This window comes from Lupinus angustifolius, unplaced genomic scaffold (assembly GCF_001865875.1).
Source record: "Lupinus angustifolius cultivar Tanjil unplaced genomic scaffold, LupAngTanjil_v1.0 Scaffold_29_73, whole genome shotgun sequence".
NCBI lineage: Eukaryota > Viridiplantae > Streptophyta > Magnoliopsida > Fabales > Fabaceae > Lupinus > Lupinus angustifolius.
The window spans coordinates 6718-32222 of record NW_017720616.1 but is presented as its reverse complement, the minus strand read 5'-3'; the positions used below and the strand labels follow the sequence as shown (position 1 = coordinate 32222).

General features: G+C 33.8%; 2 protein-coding genes and 1 pseudogene across 2 annotated transcripts; 1 reads left to right on the top strand and 2 right to left on the bottom strand.

Annotated features, from left to right (window-relative positions):
• Positions 1–5697: 5697 nt before the first annotated feature.
• Positions 5698–6425, top strand: LOC109338589 (annotated as a pseudogene).
• A 9783-nt stretch (positions 6426–16208) lies between these two features.
• On the bottom strand, positions 16209–16895 carry LOC109338588 (uncharacterized mitochondrial protein AtMg00810-like). Its single transcript, XM_019575860.1, has one exon. The coding sequence runs from the start codon at positions 16893–16895 to the stop codon at positions 16209–16211; it is 687 nt and encodes a 228-aa protein (XP_019431405.1).
• A 6580-nt stretch (positions 16896–23475) lies between these two features.
• On the bottom strand, positions 23476–24336 carry LOC109338587. The gene is made up of 2 exons (XM_019575859.1): positions 24099–24336; positions 23476–23879 (listed from the first exon to the last, which is right to left on the bottom strand). The coding sequence occupies exons 1-2, from the start codon at positions 24334–24336 to the stop codon at positions 23476–23478; spliced, it is 642 nt and encodes a 213-aa protein (XP_019431404.1).
• Between the last annotated feature and the right edge of the window lie 1169 nt (positions 24337–25505).

Sequence of the window (25505 nt, the reverse complement as noted above, 5' to 3'; positions counted from 1 at the left end):
GAGATCGCCCAACATGGGGACCTTACAAGCACAATTTGAGGTCGTCAAACACGAGACTTTCAAATTTAAAAACACCAGGTAGGGGCCTAAAAAGATTGACATCGAAATTGTCAAGCACGGGGTCATAGAAGGCACAGTTTGAGGTCGTCAAGCACGTGGCCCTCAATTTTAAAAAGTCAGACACAGAGCCTGAAAAGATTGAATTCAAGGTCATCAAGCACGAGGTCCTCGAAGGCACAATTTGAGGTCGTCAAGCACATGCCCCTCGAATTTTAAAAGGTCAGGAACGAAGCAGGAAAATATTGACTTCAAGGTCATCAACCATGGGGTCCTCGAAGGCACAATTTGAGTTTGTCAAGCACGAGGCCCTCAAATTTTAAAAGGTCAGCCATGAAGCCTGGAAAAATTGACTTCGAGGTCATCAAGCATGGGGTTCTCAAATGCACAATTTGATGTCGTCAAGCATGGGCCCCTCAAATTTAAAATGTCAGGCATAGAGCCTGGAAAGATTGACTTCGATGTCGTTAAGCACGGGTCCTCGAAGACATAATTTGAGGTCGTCAAGTATGGGGTCCTCGAAGACATAATTTGAGGTCGTCAAGCAGGGGGTCCCCAAATTTTAAAAGGTCAGGCACAGAGCCAGGAAAGATTGACTCCAAGGTTGTCAAGCACGGGGTCCTCGAAGGCACAATTTGAGGTCGTCAAGCATGGGGCCTCAAATTTTAAATGATCAGATTTGAAGCTTCGAATGATTGACTTCGAGGTCGTCAAGCACGGGGTCCTCGAAGGCACAATTTGAGGTTGTCAAGCATGGGGCACTCAAATTTAAAAGGTCAGGCACAAAGCCTGGGATGATTGACTTCGAAGTCGTTAAGTATGGGGTCCTCGAAGGCACAATTTGAGGTCGTCAAGCACGAGACCTCAAATTTAAAAGGTCAGGCATGGAGCCTGAGATGGTTGACATTGAGACCGTCAAGCACGAGGTCCTCGAAGGCACAATTTGATGTCTTCAAGCACGACCACCTCAAATTTAAAAGGTTAGGCATGGAGCTTGGGAAGATTGTCTTTGAAGTCGTCAAGCACGAGGTCCTCAAAGGCACAATTTGAGGTCGTCAAGCACAAGGCCCTCAAATTTAAAAGGTCAGGCACAAAGTCTGGAAATATTGACTTCAAGGTCGTCAAGCACGGAGTCCTCGAATCTACAATTTGAGGTCATCAAGCATGGGACCCTCAAATTTTAAAAGTTAGGCATGGAGCCTGGAAAGATTGACTTCGAGGTCGTCAAGCACGGGATCCTCAAAAGTAAAATTTGAGGTCGTCAAGCACGGGACCATCAAAATTATGAAATGTCAGGCATGGAGCCTGGAAAGATTGACTTCGAGGTCGTCAAGCACGGGGTCCTCGAAAGTACAATTTGAGATGACTCGGATGAATAGTATAATGGTATGATTGTTTGAGACATGTGGTGCATGGAATTAATGTTGATGTTTGTACTATAATGATTAATGTATGAATTTGTGTATGCATTGATTGGCATGAGTAATTCATAGTGATGCTTATGATGTTTAACATAAGAAAATTAGGGGTTTAGGGGTGTCCTTGTTTGATTTCTTATATATGCATGAATTTCATGTTGATATTTCTATGATTAAAGTGAGTATGTATTGACTTGAATATTGATATGATTTAATGTATGCATGTCTTGTATATGCATTATTTGTATGTCATGTATATGACTTGTTTGATGTTATTATGTCATGTATATGCATTGCTTGATTAATGAGAATATGCATTGACTGGAATATTTGTCATGCCCTAATTTTCGGCTGCACGACCTTACTAGTGTAAGACTGAGATGGCAACTGAGAGGGAGGGGGGTGAATTAGTTGTTTAACACTATGACTGATTTTTTTGCACAATTTAAGAGTTAATAGCAGCAGAAAATAATATGCAGAAATAATCAAGTAAATGTAAGAAGATAAAGAGAAGATAGTACACAGATGTTTTTATACTGGTTCACTTTCTTGTCCACTGAATGCTAGATCCAGTACTCTTGCAGCACAAGATATTTCTTTACTAGATATTAAGAGTAGTAATTACAATTTCTCACCCCGAGATTCCCTTGTACCTTACTCCCTCTCTAACAACTATATCACTCTTTGGAAAACACCCTTTCCAAGTGACTCTATCCCCTTTCTTATCACATCCTGTAAAAGATAGTAATTCACAACTTTGAATGAAGAATATGTTTAACAATGGCAATGGATTGCCTTTACAAGATTTTGAAGTTATAAACTCTTGCAATCCAATAACTCAATATATACTTTAGTACTAATGCTCACAAGGTTTGAATAACTTGCCATAACACTTAAGGCAACTTTGCAAATCAAGTTCTGAAAGTTATGAACAAGTTGCACCAAGTGTAGAACAAGTATTTTAGAAAATGGTAGTTTTAGTGAGTGATTTCAAACTGAGTTGTGTTATGAAATTGTGTGTACTCTTATTTTTTTCAAACGAGTTTCAAAGCCTTTATATAGACTTTCCAATCAACCAGAATACCTCTATGAAAAGGTAGGATTCGTTTGGAATGAAACCATTTCGTTTGGGTTTAAAGATGTATGGTTTGAATCTAAAGAACTGGTGTAGCAACTCTTATTAATCGATTGCTTAATTGATGTAATCGATTACCCAAACTTGATGTCCAACTGAGAAATTGATTTTAACATGCAGTAATCGATTATTAATAAGGTGTCATCGATTACCCAACTGTTTTGTCCAACTAGGTAATTATTTACCGTGTTGTGTAATCGGTTACCAATATGGTGTAATCGATTACCCTGATCAATTTTTGTTGGATAACTCATTTTTCCCTTATGTAACCTGTTACTTAGTTCTGGTAACCTGTTACTTAGTCACAGTAACCTGTTATTTAGATCTAGTAACTTGTTACACAGTATTTTGAAAATCGTTTTCATTTATACTTTGTGTTTATCAGTTTTTTTGTAAAATATTTTTGAGCATTACTAGTAAGTGTATAGATTAGAGTATAAGGATGGAAGTACCTAAAGACTTATATTCTAATTTCTTAAAGCTTTGTCTTCATTGTCTTCGTAAATATTCTTCTTTTTCTTCTTTTATGTGATGTTGGTGTCTTCATCAAAACCGTGTCAAGTGCAGGAGCCAGATCTTCTTCACAATTAGAGTCACCACTACATTTTTTCAGTAAAAAGTGTAGAAAATCTTTTGGCCCCAATTGCATTGACCCTTGGACTTTAATATCCAGGTTCGGGAGTCAATTACAGGCTAGGGAAGGTATTAGCACCGTAGCTGCCCGTTTGAATGATACCCTTACTATAATGCATGAATTATTAATTATATTTTTACCATATTTTTACCAAAGAAAATACTTTATTTTTATTATTGCGTCTAACAAGACATGATATTGGTCCTACGTATCCCATTTTTGGGAATCAAGACTACATTGTTCTTTGTGTAGAAAAATGTTTGTTGGTTGGGTTGATTTTATTTTTTAAAAGAGGTAACGTTTAAAACTTTTTTAAATATGAGCGAAGCATAACCCTTACGTCTGATACCGCATCTCATATTAAAACTTGGTCAAGAAATTCTAATTTTTTTTATTTATAAAAATATTTTTAGAATGTGGAAATGTAATTAATCCTATTAATTATAAGGAAGTGAAGTGTAGCCCTAACGTCCAACACCGCATCATACTTTAAAATTATTGAAACATGATAAGAGCAAAGCTAATATTACAATTATCAATTACCAAATGTGTTATATGCATTTGTTGTAATTATAGTCAAATATTACATTGATAATTATTATTGATGTGACTAATAAGAGAAATAAAATTAATATAAATGAAATAGAGTCAGGAGAATGACATACATGTTATGCCTATTCCAAGAGAAATGGAATAATGTAATCCGTATGGATTCTGGCCAGTTAAATCACTAGTTGTGTGGGGAGTTTAGGCACAGATCACCAGACTTGGGATGCGGCCCACAGTTCTTCAATCTTTTGATATTTTTCGTGTTTTCATGAAATGTGGTTTTTTCTAGTGTATGGTTGTTTCAAGTATTAGTATTTGTGTTTGATTAATGAATAATATAGCAATGATAAATTAATTACTTGCATAAAAACTATGAATGCTAAAAAGAAAAAGATTTGCATATGCTTCACACGAATCTCAAAGAAAAGAAAGTTCTTTTTTTTGTATTTTTTCTGGCTTTTGTGGTTTTCTTGGATTGTTTCTTGGTTGAAGAGGATTGTTTCTTGGTTGAAGAGGATTGTTTGTACGTGGAAGATGATGTTCAAGGAGAAAATGATCGATGAATGTATTTTTTGATTGAGAGAATTGTTGAGAATTATTGAAAATAAATGATGGATGAAAGACTTTTTTGATGAAATTTTTATGGATTTGTGGATGAGTGAAAGGTGGATGAGAAATTCATGAGTGAGTTGATTGGTGGGGGATTTTGAGGTTGGTGTGGATGATATAAATTTGTTGTGTATGAGAGATTTTTGGATTGTGGATGGAGGATTTTTGGAAATAGATGATGGATGAAGGATTTTTTTAGAATGGATGATTAGCAGAGGATTTTTGAGAATGGATGATTAATAGAGGATTTTTTTTTAGAATGAATGATTTGTTAATGAATTGTGATTTGTTAGGAAAGAAAAAATGATATTTTTTAGTGATGAGAGGCTAACCTTATTATTTGTAGTATTTTGAATTACCATATGCGCCAAATCTCTCATTTATTTTATTGGAGAGAAAAATGATGAGATTTGATTCTTGCCTTAAATACTAATTTTAACATTATGACACATAATTCAACATTTTGAAATTTAAACAAGAATTAATTAAAAATGAATTTGTATTATTATTATTATTTTGGGACTCTTAAAAGATAGTATTTTTTATTAGAAAATAGCCGAAAATACTAATTTTATTTTTATTTGTTATTTTTTTTAAAAATATCTTTTGGGCAGGACAAAATTGGGTGTTCACAATATTATTGGGAATCATCCATTTTTCTTGTATTAATAATTCATGACTCTTTAATAAAAAGAATACATATTATATAACTTTTTAACTAAAAGATACGAACATTAATCTCTTTTCATTATATTCATCTATATTCTTAATAAATGTCGTTAGCCTTATTAAAAGTACTATGGGTCAAGCTAGTAAAATTTTGTTTACTTTATGAGCATATCATCAACTATGTAACTCTATATTGTGAGGTGACTGCAGTATATAATTAATTTGTGTATGAATAATAAAAAATGGTCTAATACATGAGATGTCAAGTTTGAGAAGGAAAATTCATAGATATAATAATTTATCCTTATATGCATGCAAAAACACTATTTTTATTATTTAAAATATTGAAGCCAATACATTTATGTCATAAGGCAAACAACTTCAATGTTAATATTTGATTCAATATCCTCTCCTATAATGTAAAGGAAAGTGCGGTAATGTAATGACACTTGTATCATTTTATTTATAAAAAACAAAATGTAATGACACTTGTATCATTTTATTTATATTTCTCTTCCTCTCGGGTAGGGGAGAGGTTCCTTGTTCCCCATGTTTGGTGTATGAATAATAAATGTTTCAATTTGTAGTTTACATTCATTACTTCCTAATTCATAAAAAAATCAATTTTCCTGCTAGGAGGACCTTCTTGTGTAGTACCACTAGGTAGAAGAGATGCAAGAACATCAAGCAAAGATGCAGCCAACAATAACATCCCTGGACTATCCTCTGACCATTCCAATCTCACCACCAAATTTGCAGCCAAAGGTCTAAGTCCAAGTGACCTCACAGTATTCTTTGGTGCTCACACTAAAGGCCAATCACAGTGATAGTCTTTCAAAATCCACATTTACAATGAGGCCAACATTGTCACCATATTTGCCACCTCTAGACAAGCCAATTGTCATTTCTCCTCTGTAGGTGAAACCAATTTGGCACTTCTTGATTCACTCACTCCTAATCGTTTTGACAATAACTACTATAAAGACCTTGTTGATAACCACGGTCTTCTTCACTCTGATCAAGTGCTTTTCAATGGAGTATCTCACGATACTTTGGTTAGGACTTATAATACTAATAATCTTGCATTTTTCAATGACTTTTTCTAATGTTATGGTGAAGATGAGCAAGATTAGTCCTCTCACTAGGACTAGTGGTGAAATCATAAAGAATTGCATAGTTGTTAACTAATTTATAAAGAATTGAAGAGTTGTGACTTACTTACACCTTCTGACAACAATTTAATTAATAATGTATAAGATGTTTCTCTAGGTTAGAAATCACAATTGAAGGTGATTAGATCTTGGATAAATTTGCAATTGTGGAATCTAGGTGTTTTTCCTTTGGTAATTTTGTTGTTTTTTAAATTACAGTTCATCAAATGTTTATATGAGAGTTATACTATGAGTTTTGTCTGTCTTAATGAGTGAGTCAAGAATGTTTACATTAGATTCAAATTCTCTATCTCAGCTTATCTTCTAATATTATTTTCAAGAAAAGTTTTATTCTAATGGAGCACATGGGGCACTCACATTACAAGAGAAAATTACATATCATTCCATCCTAGTAGGGCACAAACACTACTCTGAACACTACACTAGAGTTGCATATTAACATAGCACATTTTTTATATATAACAGTACTTTCAGGTGTTTTCTATGTGAGTGCATTAGTAGATAATCATGATTAACAACGCCACCTCCGACGAACATTATTATATATTTCATACATATAACAACACAGGCTAAAATGTGTTGTATTGTTCATAAATATTCTCAGCAGTACGGATATACGATAACGTTACTTACAACGAGCGTTATTGTATTAATAATATACAACAACACCTACTATAATGTGCACTTTGTATTAATCATATACAACAACGCTTTCTATAATGTACGTTGTTGTATTAATTATATACAACAACACACTCTACAACGAGCATTGTTGTATTGAATACATATAACAATGCTTGCCAGATCTTCCCCTAGCATGCACTGTTGATTTGTAGACATTAATTTCTGCATATACATTTATTACAACGCAAACATTCTCAACAACATAGACAATCTCAATAGCACATACACATTAATACCGTCCAAAAAAATTTATTATTAACATCAAATACATCAATACAATAGAAATTAATTACAAAAGAAGAATATCATGTCAATTATGTTTTGACATAATACATAAAATTACAAATAAATAATATAAGTATAATATATGCAAATTACAAAAAAAAAACAAAATTATGCTATAATTATACAAAGTCATGCATCTACTTTTTCCTTTTCTATGATTATTTTTGGCTTGTAATATTATTGTTTGGAGGAACATATTGATTCACTCAAAGTCCATCATCATGGTTATCTCTTGTATATAAATCAACATTCATAGTTGGTCCGCTCTCACGCGACTGTGATGTCCCAAAAAAAGATCTTCTTCAACATCAAATATATCCATATTCTTTGTCATCAATATTATTGATGATCATTTTGTTTGTTAAAAGAATAATGAACTATTTCGTATCAGCTGGATCACTAACATAAAATACTTGTTGAGCCTGTGATGCTAGAATAAATGGCTCATCTTTATATTATGGCCTATTAAATTCACTTGCATGAACCCTAACTCATCAACTCGAAATCCATTATTGTTATCAACCCACATACAACAAAAAACCGGCACCCGAAATATTGTGTAATCCAATTCCCATATTCGTTCAATGACCACAAAGTATAACATATTCACATATGTTGGGTTTCTGTCATTTGCACTTGACATATGTAAAGTTCGAGCAACGAGAGTCACCCCACTATTTTAAATTTTAGTTTGATCATCTTGTTTCTTGTATAAAATTTGAACCCACTAATTAGGTAACCAGTATAGGAAAAGACATGAATACTTTGACCATTGGCTAAGCATTTCAATCATTCGGAAATCGAATGTGCATTTATATTCAACTCCTCAACAATGTGATTTTTAGCCATATTATGAAACACCGATTATGCTCTTTGGAAATCCAATTTTCATTCTTACTTGGGTTAGACTTCCTAAGAATCTCCTTGTGTCTTTCAACATATGGCTCAATCTCGTCGGCATTATGTAAAACCTATAAGTTTGCTTGCTCCAATTCGGTTCTTATTATAGTCAATATTTGATTCCCATTATTCCCTTCGCCAAATGTTCTTTTTGCATACCGGAGTTTTAGAATGACTATGAAATCATCATCGGTAAGGTATCTGGTACAAAAATCAAGAGCTTCTTCAACAATATATCGCTCAACAATACAACCCGCTACTCTTGATCGGTTTTTCACATACCATTTTAATGTCTTCATATAACGCTCAAAATGGTACATCCATCTCATATAGGAAGGGCCACATAGTTGTATCTCTCGGAAGAAGGTGGGAAATACATTTCAAGCTCTCACAAAGTCAAAATAAATTGTCTTTGCAATGCATATAATTTCTCAAGGTCAATCACTTTGCTACAAATTTCCTTGAAGAAGAAGCATAACTTAGTTATGGTTCCTCGAACCTTTTTTGGTAGAATAGACTGTATTCCAATAGGCAAGAAATTTTCCATAAGTACATGACAATCATGAGACTTAAGACCTTTTAACTTGAGTTCTTTCATTTATACTAGGTTCCAAATGTTGGAAGAGTACCCCTCTGGAACTTTAACACCGTGAAGAAATTCACAAAATTCCATTTTCTCCTTCCTCAACAAAGTATAAGTTGTTGGAGGTAGATATATATATTTTGCCTTTATTATCGGCTTCATTTCCTTTCTTATTCCCATACTAACCAAGTCCAATCTTGCATTCAACCATCTTTTGTCTTACAAGGAAAATTGAGTAAGGTACCAAAGAGACTTTCAGATACTTTTTTTCAATATGCATAAATTCAAGGAAATGTCTTACATATAATGAACTCCAATATGACAACTCAAAGAAGGTTGACTTTTCTTCCACCCATTTCTGACAATTTCTTTTGCAAAAGGTTTACCAAAGTTATTATTCAAACCCTTTACCTTTTGAAATAATTGGTTACCCATCAATGGCAAAGGAGCACGACCTTATTCGTTGTTCCCATCAAATGTTTTTATGAATCGTCAATAGTGATGATCTGAATGCAAAGATCTATGACGGCCAGGAAGACATTCTTATTATATTGTTTCAACCTTGTTGAATAAGTGTTGTCTTCACATGCAGGACTTGCAAAATGTCCATCTGTACTATATCTTGACATATTACATAGGCAGGAAAGTCACTGATTATGCCGAACAACAAAGCCCTCAAGTTAAATTTTTATTTCCTATACGCATCATATACATCTACACTTGTCTCCCACATTTGCTTCAAGTCTTAAATTAATGGATCCAAGTATATGTCTAAGTCATTCCCTGATTGTTTAGGTCTAGAAATTAACATCAATAAATATCATATAATTGTGTTTCATGCGTAGAGAAGGAGGTAGGTTGTATATCACCAACATCACTGGACATGTACTATGTGAGCAACTTTGAACACTATGTGGATTAATTCCATCAGTTGACAATGCAAGGCATAAATTTATTGATTTTTTATCAAAACTAGGATGGTCACGATCAATTTTTCTCCATTTAGGAGAATCTGCAGGATGTCGAAGCTTGCCATCTTTAATCCTTTCTTCATCATGCCATGTCAACCTTAAATCCTTTCTTCACAATGCTGAAATACACTTAAATCTTGCTTTGATAAGAAAACACCATACAACCTTCTTGGAAATTGAGTCTTCCTTCTTATATCGCGATGTATTATATTTAGGAAATAATTTTAACGAAGAATACTCATTAAAAAAAATAAGGTGTAGTCTTTTTTTATCACTACATCCATTAACAGATTTCAACTTATACAATCTTGACACTACTGTCAATCTTTTGAATTTAGTAAAACCACCATATAATGGTTTCTCAACATCATTTATCAATCGCTGAAACATCTCAGGATAATCCTAGAAATTCTCTTCGACAACGTTTGTCATTTCCTCGAAACGATCGATGTCATATGCATTTGTGTTGTTCTCTTTCATATGCATCTCATCATCACAATTCATAATATCACTTTTCTCACCAAGCCTTGTCAAACATGTATAACTTTGATCAATACCGTGACACAATAAATGAACTTTTAACTCATTTGGAGTAACTCAGTTTGAGTAACAACATTTTAAGCAAGAACATACAATTCTAGTAGGGTTTTCAACATTCTTAATTGCAAACTTAACAAATGATTTCACTCCATCCTTATACTCATTCGTCAATCGAATGACACTCATATATTTTCGAATCATTTTCTAGAAAGGAATTAACAAAAAAATAATAATGAGTGAATGAACCCTACCTTAATACATTATGTAATTAAAAAAATATAAATCCCTAAAGCTTGGAGTTAAGCTCCCCAAGGTAGAGAAAAATACATTAAGAAAAGGAAAACTCTAACTCAATACTAGCGAAACAAGTGAATGGACTCACTTTCAAATTGTGTAATTAAAAAGGCAAATATTTATAAGGAATACTCATTTTCTATTCATTGAACGAGTGAATGAACATTCGGTGTTGAATGAGTGAATGATGATTATGAGGTTGAATGAGTGATTGAGTTTCGAATTCGGTGTTGAATGATTTTAAGGTTGAATGTGAATGATTTTCGGTGTTGAACGAATTTGAGGTTGCATGAGTGAATGATTTCCATGTTGAATGTGTTGAATAAGTGAATTGATTTTAAGATTGAATGATTTTTATGTTGATTTTGAGAGTAAATGAGTTTCACCGTTGAGAAAATAAGTTTTGGGATTGCTGAATGTGTCAGAATGCGGGAAATTTTAAATTTTTTAGGGTCTGATCGTATCTTCAATAGCGTTGTCAATGAGATATAATCAACATCGCACTTTAAAATGTGAGTTGTAAAATATATTCAATTCAAATAAGCTAACGGTATAATGTAAGTATTCCACAACGCTTATGTAACAAAGTGTTGTAGAAGATCTCAAATCAACAGTGCAGCGTGTAGGGAATGTTGTTCAAGATGTATGCAAAGTATTAAAACTAATAATGACAATAATTTGAATAATGACAATTAATTAATTGTGTTTTAATGACATTCAAATTAATAATGATATCATAACATCCCAATAATGATAATTAATAATGACATTCAAATAACACAAAACATACCATGTAAAAATTAACATTAAAGAAAATAATGACAATTAATTAAACTTGATAGTGTTGTGTGCAGTGCTTAATTGTTAAAAATATTGCACTTCAAAAACGTTTGTTTGCATAAGCATTATGGAATAGGTTCAAGAAAATAATATGAGAATTAAGTATTCAACAACATACACTAACAGATGCGTTATAGAAGTTATCATATCAACAACACTTCTTCATTTGTGCGTTGTTGTACATGTTCAATTCCACAATGCAATTTTTAATGTGTGTTGTTGTGTATATATGAACAATATCGCTTTTTTTAAATAAGCGTTGTTGATTTGCATAATTCCTAATACTACACGGTTAATTGAATTAACAATCCAAAAGACAAATACAATTGTTCGTGGAGTTTACACAATTGTCCAAAAGAAAAATATCAAAGAAGATATTAACAACAATTGTTCAGTCAAAGAAATTATCCCTTATGTGCCTAATAGAATTAAGAAATTCTTCATAATCAGGCTCATCGTCCAGAAATTCATTAGTCGTTAAGGATGGTTGTAAAAACAAAAATAAAAAAAATTAGACATAGAGATATAAAGATCAAATCCAGTATATTAAGAAAAATTGACTTCACTTCCTTACTTCTTGATCACATTCTTTTATAGGAATATTTTTTTTTACAATCAAACTTCTCTTTCTCTTTCTACCTCCTATCTTCGGTTTCTTTGCTTGTTCCTCCTATCTTCTTCTCTATGGGTGTCATGACTAATTATAAAAGAAGACAATGAATAATTAGGCGAATACAAATACAAATACAAATACGAAGAAAAGAAAAAGAGTACTTACTGAAACAGAACAACACTTGAAAAAATGAATGGAAATAAAATCATTTGTGTGAACCACAACATATATAAATTCAAATGGAAAGTGAATCGCTACCGTCGTCCTTGACAGATGTGCAAACAAACAAAGAGATGAATAACTCCACCATTAATTTTTCGGATATGTAAACATCGTATCCAAGCAACAATGCTCATATAAGAAAGCATTGTTACTATATCATCTTCAACATTGCTTCTTTAATAAAGCGCCATGGAATATATGTAAATTAACATCGCCACCTTAAAGGTGCATTGTTAAACAGAATTCAGTCAAACCAACGCTAACATCACTAATGTTCAACAGCGCTTTTTCAGGTCTGCAATGTTTGAATTTATATTTGCCTATCCAAATGGACAGAGCTTGCTTGAATGAGCACTGTGGATGTTCTTCTGCGTCGATTTTAACAGCATTGTTCTAGCGAACATGGTTTTAGGATCGTGGTTTATTACGATATCTGGAGAAAGTAACGTTTAAACCACAAGTGCTCTACAACCAAAGGCAAGACCTAATGTTGTGTATGGCTCATGAGTAATCAACAAGAATAAGGTGTAAGATATAATATTGTTCTATAAAACTTAATGCATTGATTCTATTCTCTAATAACATATTGCTAGTCATTCAATACTCATGAGATGTAAGCACAATTTATCTAACCTTAATGTGATGGCTTAATAAGATATATCAAAGACACTACATAAGATTAAATCAATAGACAGAATCAACTAGATTGGAATGGGTCGAAGGAGAAGGATGTAGGAACCAAACGGCTATTCCCGTCACATGAGATGATGTACCACATCATGAATCAGATGAGTATAAGATCCTACAGTACAACTTCCATGTGCTTTTCTTTTATCAAGTATTACGTCAAGGCAATGATATGGAGATTTTCCAACAGTCAGATTCATGTTTAGTTATCCTATATGCAATCATCAATGGCCACTAAACACAATGAAACCCATCGTTTAAGTCACTCCTTCGTGCAGAATAACATCATAAATCTCTGTCTTTATTTACCACTTATGACATATCAGTAGTGTTGCATGCAAAAGCTATGCTATACAGTATACATTATAAAATTAATGAAAAGTTAAGCTAGTGGAAGTAGAAATTTATATAGAAAATTGTCATATCAGTTATTATATCATGGTGAAACTCAGTAGTCTAATTCGTAGAAATCTGAGCTATGCGATAATGAGTGTGAAATTATATTACATTTACATTGCTATGCGATAATGAGTGTGAAACTCAATAGGACTTGAAGATTGTTTTTAGCTTTTATTTCTCTTTGTTCGGGTTGAGCGAGTGTTTTTGGTTTTGTTGTGCAGTTTGGATGGATTAAAGCCAAAAAGAGTAGAGATTGAGTGCAAAAAGATGGAATTCATTGATGTGGCAAACATGGAGCATTGGTGAATGAACAACCTGAATCATGCAACTACTATGACTACAACGAGAGGAGCAAACAACAATTCAACCCTCCATACAGGAAAAACAATTCCAATCTTTCTTGGAGGAGTAACAACACTCTGAATCATCAATACCAGGATGGGCCATGTAACAGGAAACCTCCAACAAGGTTTTCGTAGGTACAATCTTCTCCTATTGACCCTACTCTTCAAACATTAATGAGAGGTAAGGAAAAATTGTTTGCTAACCAAAATAAATTTGATGAAGATTAAGTCATGATTAAGTCATGATTTGTATATCTATGTTAATCTTCATATTTATGGACGAGTTCAAATCTAAAAATTAATTGGATCAATATTAAAGAATAAGTAAGGTCTATCCTAACTCGTATTATATTTTTATCTAAATATTTTCATTTATTAGTAATCAGATATGTGATAGGGAGGTTTCGAGAGTATATCTATTGTTCTATAAGTTGTGTCACTACATATATTACTAGCCTGTGATTGGGTGAAAAAATATATATAAATTAAAAAATTAATAATTAATTAATTTTAACCAATCACAACTAATGACACATACAATGACATAAACTATGTGACAAATATCAGCAAAAGTCTAAAAAGTCAATCATTTCACATGTAATATTATTCTCTATGCACAATATAAATATTTATACATAATCATTATATTATCTACCTTTATTTCGATTGATTTTATTGAAGAGTTAATAATGATTGAATATGAATAATGATTCATACAATGATAATATATAAAACGTGTACACTATTAGTGTATAATTTTAAATTTTTTTAATTTTTGTGCCTTATTATGCACTCATGCCTCGCGCAAAGTGTAGGTTAGAGGGGTGAATGGCGTATGGCCCATGATAATAAAGGTTAAAAATAATTGTCCCTACACTTAATCCATCATAATAAATATATTTATTTTCACAATTAATTGTAATATGTAGTGTGGCTTGTTGATTAATTGCTTTATTCCTTAATTTTTCATTGTTGATATCGAGTTGAATTATGAGCTTCCCACTTCAGTTTTTGTTGTCAAAATTACAAATCGTAAGGGAATAAAATATTTTATCATATTATGAAATAAATTATTTATTCAGACATTGAAATTATGATATATGTATTATTTTTTCTAGAGTTTGTATATATATTTTTATAAAAAATAATTAAATATGATATATGTCATGATTTTAGTAGTTGGATGAAATAATTTATCTCTTAGTATAAAGATGTATTTTATTCTCTTTTTAAAACCACAAAATACTTCCAAGATTTAAGGATCTCTTTGCTATTAAGAAATGTATTTTTTTATTTCTGGTTAAAACAATTTTCGTTTCCAAATTTCCTACATATGTGTTGTAATATTTCCATTTTCAAATCTCTTTACTCGCATCACACATGCATATGCGAAGTAATCAAACCATTGATTATATTGGGGCACCACTCACTTGTAGGTGCTATTCAAAAACTATAAGTGTGAATGAGTTAATAATTTGGGTGCTTTATTTATTTCTCTCTTCAGGTTTCAACAATTTCACCATGCATACAAAATTCGACAGTGAAGTCATAGCAAGCAGCCCAAGCTACAACACCGAAATCTATAAGTGGAGACATAACATCCAAATCGACGCTAATTAAGGAAGAGATAAATACCACTAAGATATAGATGATATAACAAAGATTAATTGCATATTACAAGGGAGTCGAATCACTTTCGTTTTTGACATTTTCATTAAAGCAGTGAAAGAATATATTATTCAAAATAAAACATTTGTGTAAAAAACTCTAAATTGTCATTGCCTTAATCTTGGAAAGGCTAGTATAGGAATTCATATCTGAGAAGAAGAATTGCATGGAAAATGATATATTGTATTGATTAATTTCTGAATTATAAAGGAAAGATCTATTTATCCTAATGTAAGCAAGTTGCTTGAGAAACAAGCAACAAGTTAACTAACAACAAACTAACACACTAATCATATTTAACACATGTGTAAAATACTTTGCTGCTAAAATCAAAACTAAAATAACGATTCTGCCCATAACAAAATAATCAAGCATGAGTCATGGACATAAGCCAAGAGTTGCCTCCTAATGCACTATGAAACAAAGCTGATACACTAATGCTGCTACTGATGCATCAGGGGTCTTATGCTCCTTACACCAAGTTTCCTATAAGCTGCTCCAATGCTCCTCTGCACCAAGATTCCTATAAGCTGCTCCACTAAAGGTCACGAGCAACTTGCAAAAGGTTACAGGTGCATCATGTCCAACACCAGGGCATATTATATATATATATATATATATATATATATATATATATCCCCTCAAGCTGCATAGTATAGATTAAACACTCCAAGCTTGCCTAACAAATGGGAAAAAGGCTTAGGTTCCAAAGGTTTTATTAAAAGATCAAGAACTTGTTCTTCATTGGAAATATGTAATAAGTAAAAAAATTTATTTTGTAGCCTTTCTCTAGCAATGTGATAATCAATTTTAATATGTTTTGTGCGTTCGTGAAACACATCATTGGCTTCAATGTATCTATCAGAGGCACTGTCACAATATAAAAGAGCTGGTTGTTTAAAGGATACATGAAAGTCTTCAAGCAAATATGTGAGTCATTGTATTTCACATAAGGCAATTGCAAGAGCACGATATTCAGCCTCAAAGGAATATCTAGAAACTATGTTTTGTTTTATACACTTCCATGAAATTAAAGAGTCTCCTAAGTACATACAATAGGCTGATATACAATGTCTAGTATCAGGGAAAGATGCCCAATCAGAATTAGAAAAACCCTTTACATGTAAAACAAAACGGGTAGGATAAAATAATCCTTGGCCAAAGGTGCCCTTTATGTACCTAAGTACACGGGTCATGGCCTTATGATGGTTGATAGTAGGGGAAGCCATAAACTGGCTGAATCGTTGTATGGCAAAGCTAAGATCAGGATGTGTATTTGTGAGATAAAGCAATCTTCCAACAAATTGTATATACAAGACAAGATCATGGTATGGATCACTATCCTGTTGATGCATGGAGGTACCTTTGACCATTTGAGTGCATACAAGTTTAGAGGCGAGGAAGTCTATGTCCTTGAGTAAATCAAGGGCATATTTTCTTTGACATAGAGAAATCCCAAGTTTAGATCTTGCAACCACAAGGCCAAGAAAATATTTCAAAGATCCTAAGTCTTTGATTTTGAATTCTCTGTCAGGGTGAGTTTTGACAGATTGGATTTCATTTAGATCATCACCATCTAGGATAAGATCATCCATATAGATTAAGAGGGCAGTGAAAACCATTGCCTACTGACTTGTTTTAACCCATAGAGGGACTTATTTAACTTGCAGACTTGATTTGGTTTGGAGCATAAAACTCCTTTGGGTAAAGTAATATAGACTTCTTCATCAAGATCCCCATGTAAGAAGGCATTGTTCACATGTAGTTGGTATAAGGTCCATCCTTGTGTAGCAACCAATGCTAAGACTAATCTAACAGTAGTTAGCTTAATGACAAGGGGAAAGGTTTCCTTGTAGTCTAGATCTTCATTTTGGTTGTAACCCTTTGCAACTAGGTGAGCCTTGTGTCTTTCTATACTGCCATCAGAGTGAAACTTGAGTTTATAAACCCATTTGGACTCAATAGCTGTTTTATTTGGTGGAAGGGTGACAATGGTCCAAGTATTATTTTGATGTAAAGTAACCAATTCATTGTTCATGGCTTGAATCCACTTAGGGTGCTTAATCGCTTGACTGTAAGTTTTTGGTTCAATTTGGATAGTGATAGAAAGGGTATGATGCAAGTGTGTGGATCAGAGTGAGGTATAGGAAAGAACAATATTAAGGAGATGTTTAATTTTGTAACTGGTGTTTGTAGGTGTAAGGGTAAGGAGACTATAATGAGAGTCTTGTAAGTAGTTGGGTGGATTTGAGGCTCTATGTGATCTTCTTAATTAGATGGGTGGTGAAGGGGTAGGTTGAGGAGATGTGGGGCAGGTGATGTGAGTGTAGGTGTGATGATATTGGCATTTTCATTGATGGAAGGGTTACAATGGATGGGTTCCATGGTGAGTAAAGGTAGGCTGGTGTCATTGCTGAAACCATGAGCAGATGTGAGGTCAGAGTGGATGTTGTGATAAGGGAAACAATGCTCATGAAAATGAAATTTCGTGAAAGAAATATGTGTCTAGAAGTTAAGTCATACATGAGGTATCCCTTTGTTCCTGTCCTATACCCAAGGAAAATATATCTTCTTGCCTTTGGATCCAATTTTGCTCTATGATTAAAAAGGGTAGAGGCATATGCAAGACATCCAAACGCTTTGAGATAGGTAAGATCTAGTTGCCTTTTAAGTAGGGTTTCATAGGGAGATTTATAGTGATGCACGAGTGTAGGTAATCTGTTAATTAAGTGAACAGAGCGCTTGACATCATAACCCCAAATTGACTTAGGTAGGTTAGCGTGGAATATAAGGGACCTAGTTGTGTTTAAGATATGCCTGTGTTTTCTTTCTATCACTGAATTTTGTTGTGATGTTTCCACACAAGATCTTTGGTGGATAACACCAAAATAGTCATAGAAGGAAGGCATAATGAATCCATGTCCATTGTTAGTCCTAATAATCTTAATTCTTTAACTGTATTAAGTGTTGATCAGCTAGAAAACTTTTTGAACAAGCCTTTTTGTCTCAAATTTTGTGATCATAAGATAGATCCAGGGATGTCTTGTGAAATCATCCACAATAGTTAGGAAATACCTTTGGCGATGTATGGTTTGTTGGCCAAGAGGTCCCCAAATGTCCATATGTATAAGGTCAAATGGGTGAGAAATGTGATAGGTGCTTTTAGGAAAAGGCAGCCTAGGTTGCTTAGCAGTGTGACAAACATCACAAAGTCTACTCTTATCAAATTTCACAAAAGATAAATTATTGTTTATACATTGCAAAACATAATGAGAGGGATGATCCAATCTAAAATGCCAAATGTCAAAATCAAGAACATGTTTGTCTAAAGAACTAATAACATTTGGTGGTTCATTAGTAAGTGTATGATCTCTGTTCAAGATGTACAGATTGTTATAAGCTTCAGCAAGTCCATTCATCTTCAAGGAAATCATATCCCAAATGAAACAAAAGCTCTTATCAAAGACAAGCTTCCACTTTAGAGAGCTAACTAGCTTATGAATGAAGGTCAAATTGTACTTAAAGCTATGAATGTAAAGAACATCATTAGAGACCACTAAGCTAAAGTCGGTAACAATTTAATCATCCTAATAAGATATACAACCATACAATACAAGTATTTATAAAAAAAATGTATACACTGACAGTATAAGTTTGTTACACTGTCACTACATCATTTATTTTTTCGTATTTAATCATCATTAACTCTTGAATATAAATAATATAAATAAATGTTACATGATTTATTAATTATATATAAATTTTTGCACTAATGCATACATATTATATTCATTCTTGTATACTTTAAAAAAAAGTAAAAGTTTGGGCTCCTATGTCACAAAAAGATATTCCCTTACTTGAACCTATGTCTTTTTAAACCAAATGTCGGAATTTCAATTAGGTAATAAGGCTGAAGTTGAATTTGAATTTGAGTTTCCATTTGTTTCTTTTGTTTTTGCTTGAAATGTTAAATATATATTGATATTTTCCTTTCAAATGTTACTCTTAAACGGGAGCACATCTGTTGTCCCACACTTTATGTCACTTCATGTGTCATGCACTTGTTATTGGTCAGAAAAATACTTAATAATTAAATTTTAACTTAAATATATTTTTTCTGATCAATCACAACTCATGGCACATGAAGTGGTACAAAGTATGGGACAGCAAATGTGTACCCGTGTTCAAGTCACATACCGAGAAATATTTGGACTATTCTATTAGGATTAATATGTATACACAATCAGTCAATCATCCACCATTCATATGTTAACCATATTAACTCTAAAAAGAAGTATTACAAATTAATCGTAGATGATGTACTAACACTATAAAACCTTTACACTAACGGTGCATGCATTTTAAACTCATTTTATTAACACCCAACACAATATTAATCCTACCGATATTGTATAATTTTGACACCAAATCTTCCAAAACTACTCAGACCCTTCATCTTCAACCGTACCTGCCATCTCCATTCCATTCCAACCCAACCTCAATCTCCATCTCCATCATTAAGGAACCAGATCATAAAACCTAAATTTGGTGTGGTTGTAGTTGGTATTGTTGGGCAGAACCACCACATGTTGTTGTGCATCCTTATATAGAGACATTGTTTTTAACATGGTTGGACAGCACCACCTTGTTGTTGTTGGACCCACAACTCACTCTTCACTCACACTTGCAGCAGAAAGAGACAGAGATGATTTAGGGAAGAAGAAATTGAAGATGGGTAAGAATAAAATGAGATAGAAGAACGTGTTGTAATGTGAAAAATGTTTGAATAAATAATGCTTCTTGTTTGTATTGCATATATGTGTAAAAGTTACAAAATGAACTTTGTTATTTATAGTATGATACTCAATTAACTAAAGTAATTGAGTTTTCTAATAACAGAAAGTTCTCAACTATCTATTTTGAATCACATCTAACACCTCCCCTTGATTCAAACTATTACAAGCAAGTTACATTCAAACACCCTCTTAGTTTTCCAAACCTTTCTCCCTTCAATGGCTTAGTCATTATATTAGCCAATTGAATTTCTGTTTTGCAATGTTGTGGTTGAATTACTCCTTTGCTCACTTGATCCCTTATAAAATGGTACTCGGTGTCTATGTATTTGCTTCTTCCATGAGACATTGGATTTTTAGCTGAATATATGGCTGATTTGTTGTCTATCGGCAGTTCAATGCTCCCTTCTACAATTGCCTTTAGTTCACTCAACAGGGAAGACAACCATAGTGTTTGGCAAGCAGCCGAGCAGACTGCAATATACTCAGCCTCACAAGTGGATAGAGCCACCATTGTCTGCTTCTTTGAACTCCATGACACGGGGGATCCAGACAATAAGAACACTTGTCCCACTGTGATCTTTCTATCAATCAAATCACCACACCAATCTAAGTCTGAATATGCTACTAGCTTTGGTTTGATGTCACTATTGTTTTGATCAGTTGGGTACATTATGCCATATCCAATTTTCCCTTTAGATACCTCATGGTCCTTTTAGTTGCTAACAAATGTGATTGTCTTGGATCACTCATAAATCTACTGATTAAGCCCACACTATATACATAGTTGCATCTACTGCAGCTTCATCTTCACACCTTGTAAGCTTAATGTTTGGCTCAGCTAGAGTCTCTACTGAGTTACAATCATTCATGTTGAACCTTTTTAGTATCTCTAGGTGTATTTATTCTGGTGCATTAGAATTCCTCTTGTAGAATATGAGAATTCTAATCCCAAAGAGTAGGATAGGATTCCCAAGTCTATCATGTCAAACTCCTTCTTCAGACTTTGTTTGATTGCTTCAATGCTTGTTGGGCAGCTTCTAGTGATCAAGAGATCATCTACATAAAGAAATATGATCAATGTGTCAGTGGAATTCAGAGCCTCAACATATACTCCATGTTCTACAGAGCATTTATGAAAGCCAATCTTTGTGAGAAATGAGTCAATTCTCTTATTCCAGGCCCTAGGTGCTTGTTTAAATCCTTACAAGGCTTTATTCAACCTTAATACTTTCTGCTTACTTCCTTTGCATATGAAACCAGGGGGTTGCAATATGAACACCTCTTCATCAATTAGCTCATTTAAGAAAGCTGATTTTACATCTAATTGCCATAGCTTCTAACCTTTCAAACTTGCAAGAGCTACAACAAGCCTTACTGTCTCAATTCTGGCCACAGAAGCAATAGCCTCTGAAAATTATATCCCTTCTCTTTGCATGAAGCCTTTGGCCACCAACCTTGCCTTGTGCTTAGCAATTGACCCATCACGCCTAAGTTTCACTTTAAAGACCCACTTTACAACAATAAGTTTCTTTCCTTGGGGAAGTTCTACCATTTCCCAAGTATGATTCTTCTCAATGCTTTTCAGTTCTTCTTTCATTGTTGCACCCCGTACTACACTAGAAGCAGCTTCTTTAATGTTAATTGGTTCAATATCAGCCATCAAGGCTAGATGTTGAATCAGATCTCCCTCTTTAGTAATTGAATCATCAAAGTAAACTTGGTAATCATTGAGTCTAGATGGGAAACTTTTGTTTCTGGTTGGTCTAACATCAATTTGTGGTTCAACGTCTTCTACTTCATTATTGATAGTCCTTTCTTAGTCAACTTCTTCCCAATCAATTTGTAGTCTTGGAGCACTCATAGTTGTTGAATGTGAGTCACTCCAAGAGTTGGTTTCATCAAAATGGACATCGTTGCTGAAAAGAACTTGTTTAGTTCTAGGATTGTATAGCTTTTAGGCACTTGTGGAGTTGTATCCTAGAAGAATCATTTGCTGATTCTTGTCATCAAGTTTCTTTCTCTTCTGGCCAGGGATGTGTCTATAACATATTGAGCCAAAAACTTTGAAATGCTTCACTGAGGGTTTGATTCTACACCAAGCTTCTTCTGGAACCATGGAATCGAGCCTCTTTGTTGGGCATCTGTTGAGTATATGAGCAGCAGTCATGGCTGCTTCACCCTAGAAGCTATGTGGCAATTTCTTCTGTCTAAGCATTCTTCTTACCATGTTCAATATGGTCATGTTTCTCCTCTCTGCAAATCCATTGTATTGAGGAGTATAGGGGGCTGGGACCTCATGTACTATGCCAAACTCTTTGCATAGAGCTTCAAACTCTCCATATGTGAATTCTCCCCCACCATCTGTTCTCAAGACCTTGATGAATTTCCCTGACTACTTTTCAACCAGAGATTTGAAGTTCTTGAAGATAGTGAATACCTCATTCTTTGTCTTGATTAGGTACAACCACATTTTTCTACTTAGATCATCTATAAATGATACAAAATATTTATTGCTTCCTAGTGATTGGACATCAAATGGTCTACACTTCTGAATACACTACATGTAGGTAGAGATGGCAAAACGGGTCGCCCGGCCCGTTTAGCCCGCGCCCGCAAATGTCCACAAAAATTTAAGCGGGCGCGGGCATGCACGCATTGGCTTAACGGACAAAATTCAATGCCCTGCCCGTTTTAAAACGGGCTTGCGGGCAGCCCGCGGGCATTGTTGTATAATTAAAAAAAGTAAAAAATTCATATAATAAATGAAATTAAATTAAATAAAGTAGTTGAAGATAAAAAATTAACAAATTTTTTTGATATTTAATATGAAGTTTAACAAATTACACTAGATTACAATTTTTTTTAGGGAATAAAAATCACATTACATCATAACTTATTTAAAATTTTCTTATTTTTTTCTTAAACTTATTTATGGGCCGCCCACATGCCCAACGGAAATGCCCGCAAACTTAGCGGGCAAAACGGGTCGGGCAAAACGGGAAAATGGACAAAAAATGTATGCCCCGCTCGCAAAGAAATGCGGGCTATGCGGGCAATGCCCGTTTTGCCATGTATACATGTAGGACATCAGTGGCCTTGGACATGGTGTAGTTGTTGAAGGGTGTTCTTGTTTGTTTACTAATTATGCAGTTGACACACATCTTCTTTGGAATCACAATTGAGGGAAGTCCAGAGATCATATTATTTGATCTCAGTAGAATTAGATCTTTAAAATTCAGGTGGCCTAGCCTTGAGTGCCATAACCAGGACTTATCATCTAGAGTAGTAGCTAGTGCATATTCAGATTCCATAGTGTTTAGGCTTACTTGATAAGTTTTGTTCTGTGCCAAAGGAACCTTTAAGATCTTCTTATTAGCAACATCAAATTTCTCCATAGCACCGAAGACTATGTTGATTGAGAATCCTTTCTCAAGAAGTTGTCCAATATGATTAAGTTGTTTTTCATTCCAGGGACATACATCACTTCTGTTATTAGTGCACTTCCTCCATCCCTTCTTCTTATTGCTATGTTGCTTGTACCTTCAGCCAATGTTGATCTATTATCTACAAATCTCACCTTGCTTTTCCTTCTTTCATCAAAATCAATTAGCCAGCTCTTATGACCAGTTATATGGTTGGAGCAACCTGAATCAATGTACCAAATCTCATCATCATTCCCTTCTTGGTTGGTTGTCATCATCAACATGATTGGTTGTTCCTCAAGATTTGCTTGATCATCTTCCTTAGCCATGTGCACCTGATAACCACTACTTGATTGGTCTCCTTTAAGATCATTGTGAATGGTAGTTGCTACACATTCATTAGAGTAGTGACCAATTCGATTGCATTTGAAACACTTGACTATTTTTTTGTCAAGTTTCTTTTTGCCTCCTCTCCAATTATTATTGTAACTTCTTATGTTGGAGTTCTCCAGATGATCTTGATCAGTTCTTGATCATCCTTGGGCTTGTGAGTGCTTCCCATGACAAGGTCTAGCTTCTCTTCCTCCTCTTCCTCTTGCAAAGTAACCATTTCTCCTTGAAACTTTTGTGAACAGAACCTGATTATCACCTGATTTCTCTAAGACCCTCTCATTTAGCCTCTGCTCATGTGCTTCTAAGGATCCTTGCAACTCCTCAACTTTCAATTCTTCTAGCTTCTTGGATTCTTCAATAACAACTACAATATGATCAAACTTAGGACTAAGAGTCCTTAGAATTTTTTCCACAATGGTTTGATATGTGATCATTTTCCCACAAGCCTTCATAGCATTTGTATGTATGATGATTCTATTGAAGAATTTGACTACTTTCTCATTTTTTTTTCTATCTGCATGAGTTCATATTGGCGCCTCATAGTCTGTAGCCTTACTTTTTTAAGTTGTTCAGCCCCTTCTCAAAGTGAACTTCATCAACATATTGATGAAGGATGAACATCACTTTGCAGTCTTTCTTTTTGTTTTCTTTGTGAAGCACCATTTGTGCCTCGATGGGATTTGCAGGAAGTTGTTCATATCCTTCTTCCACGATTTCACTAACCTCTTGATACCCCAATATTTCCTTCATCTGCACACGCCATCGATTCCAGTTTTTTCCATTGAGGACTGTAAGATTTGTTGAGAAGTTTGCACTAGATGGTCCCATGATTTAGTTCCCCTTTTGGCTCTTGATATTAGTTTGTTGGACCCACAACTCACTCTTCACTCACACTTGCAGAAGACAAAGATGATTTAGGGAAGAAGAGATTGAAGATGAGTAAGAATAGAATGAGATAGAAGAATGTGTTGCAATGTGAAAAATGTGTGAATGAATAATGCTTCTTGTTTGTATTGCATATATGTGTAAAAATTATAAAATGAACTTTGCTATTTATAGTATGATATTCAACTAACTAAATTAACTGAGTTTTCTAATAATAGAAAGTTCTTAACTATCTATTTTGAATCACAATTAATAGTTGTCACCATTTGTGGCACCATCGTACCCGTCGGAGATATTGTCATATTATATTTCGATCTTTATTCTATTAGTATACTTGACAAATTAAATAACTTTGAATTGTGGGATATGATATTCCACTAAGACATAATCTTTAGATTGTTGAATAGTCTATCCCACAAGACAAAGTTTTTTGAATTATAGGATGAATCATGTAAATCCAACCTAAGTTAAGTTCTGTTTATGCGTGGCTTGGGATATAGTTGGCTGTATATGTATACTTCTATATAAATGGCTTGATTTTATGGCATTGGATTAGCATATCCGTTTAATTGTTTCACAATTCAGTTATTTTTAAAGAATGTAAATTTAATCTAGGTTAGGTCATGTCATTGGCTCACTAAGATTTTTAGTTTTGCCATTGATTTTTTAAGGCTGAGTCTTTGAGACTGCATTAATTTATATATTTGGGTGGGCTCTTTAATTTGTAAATGAGTTC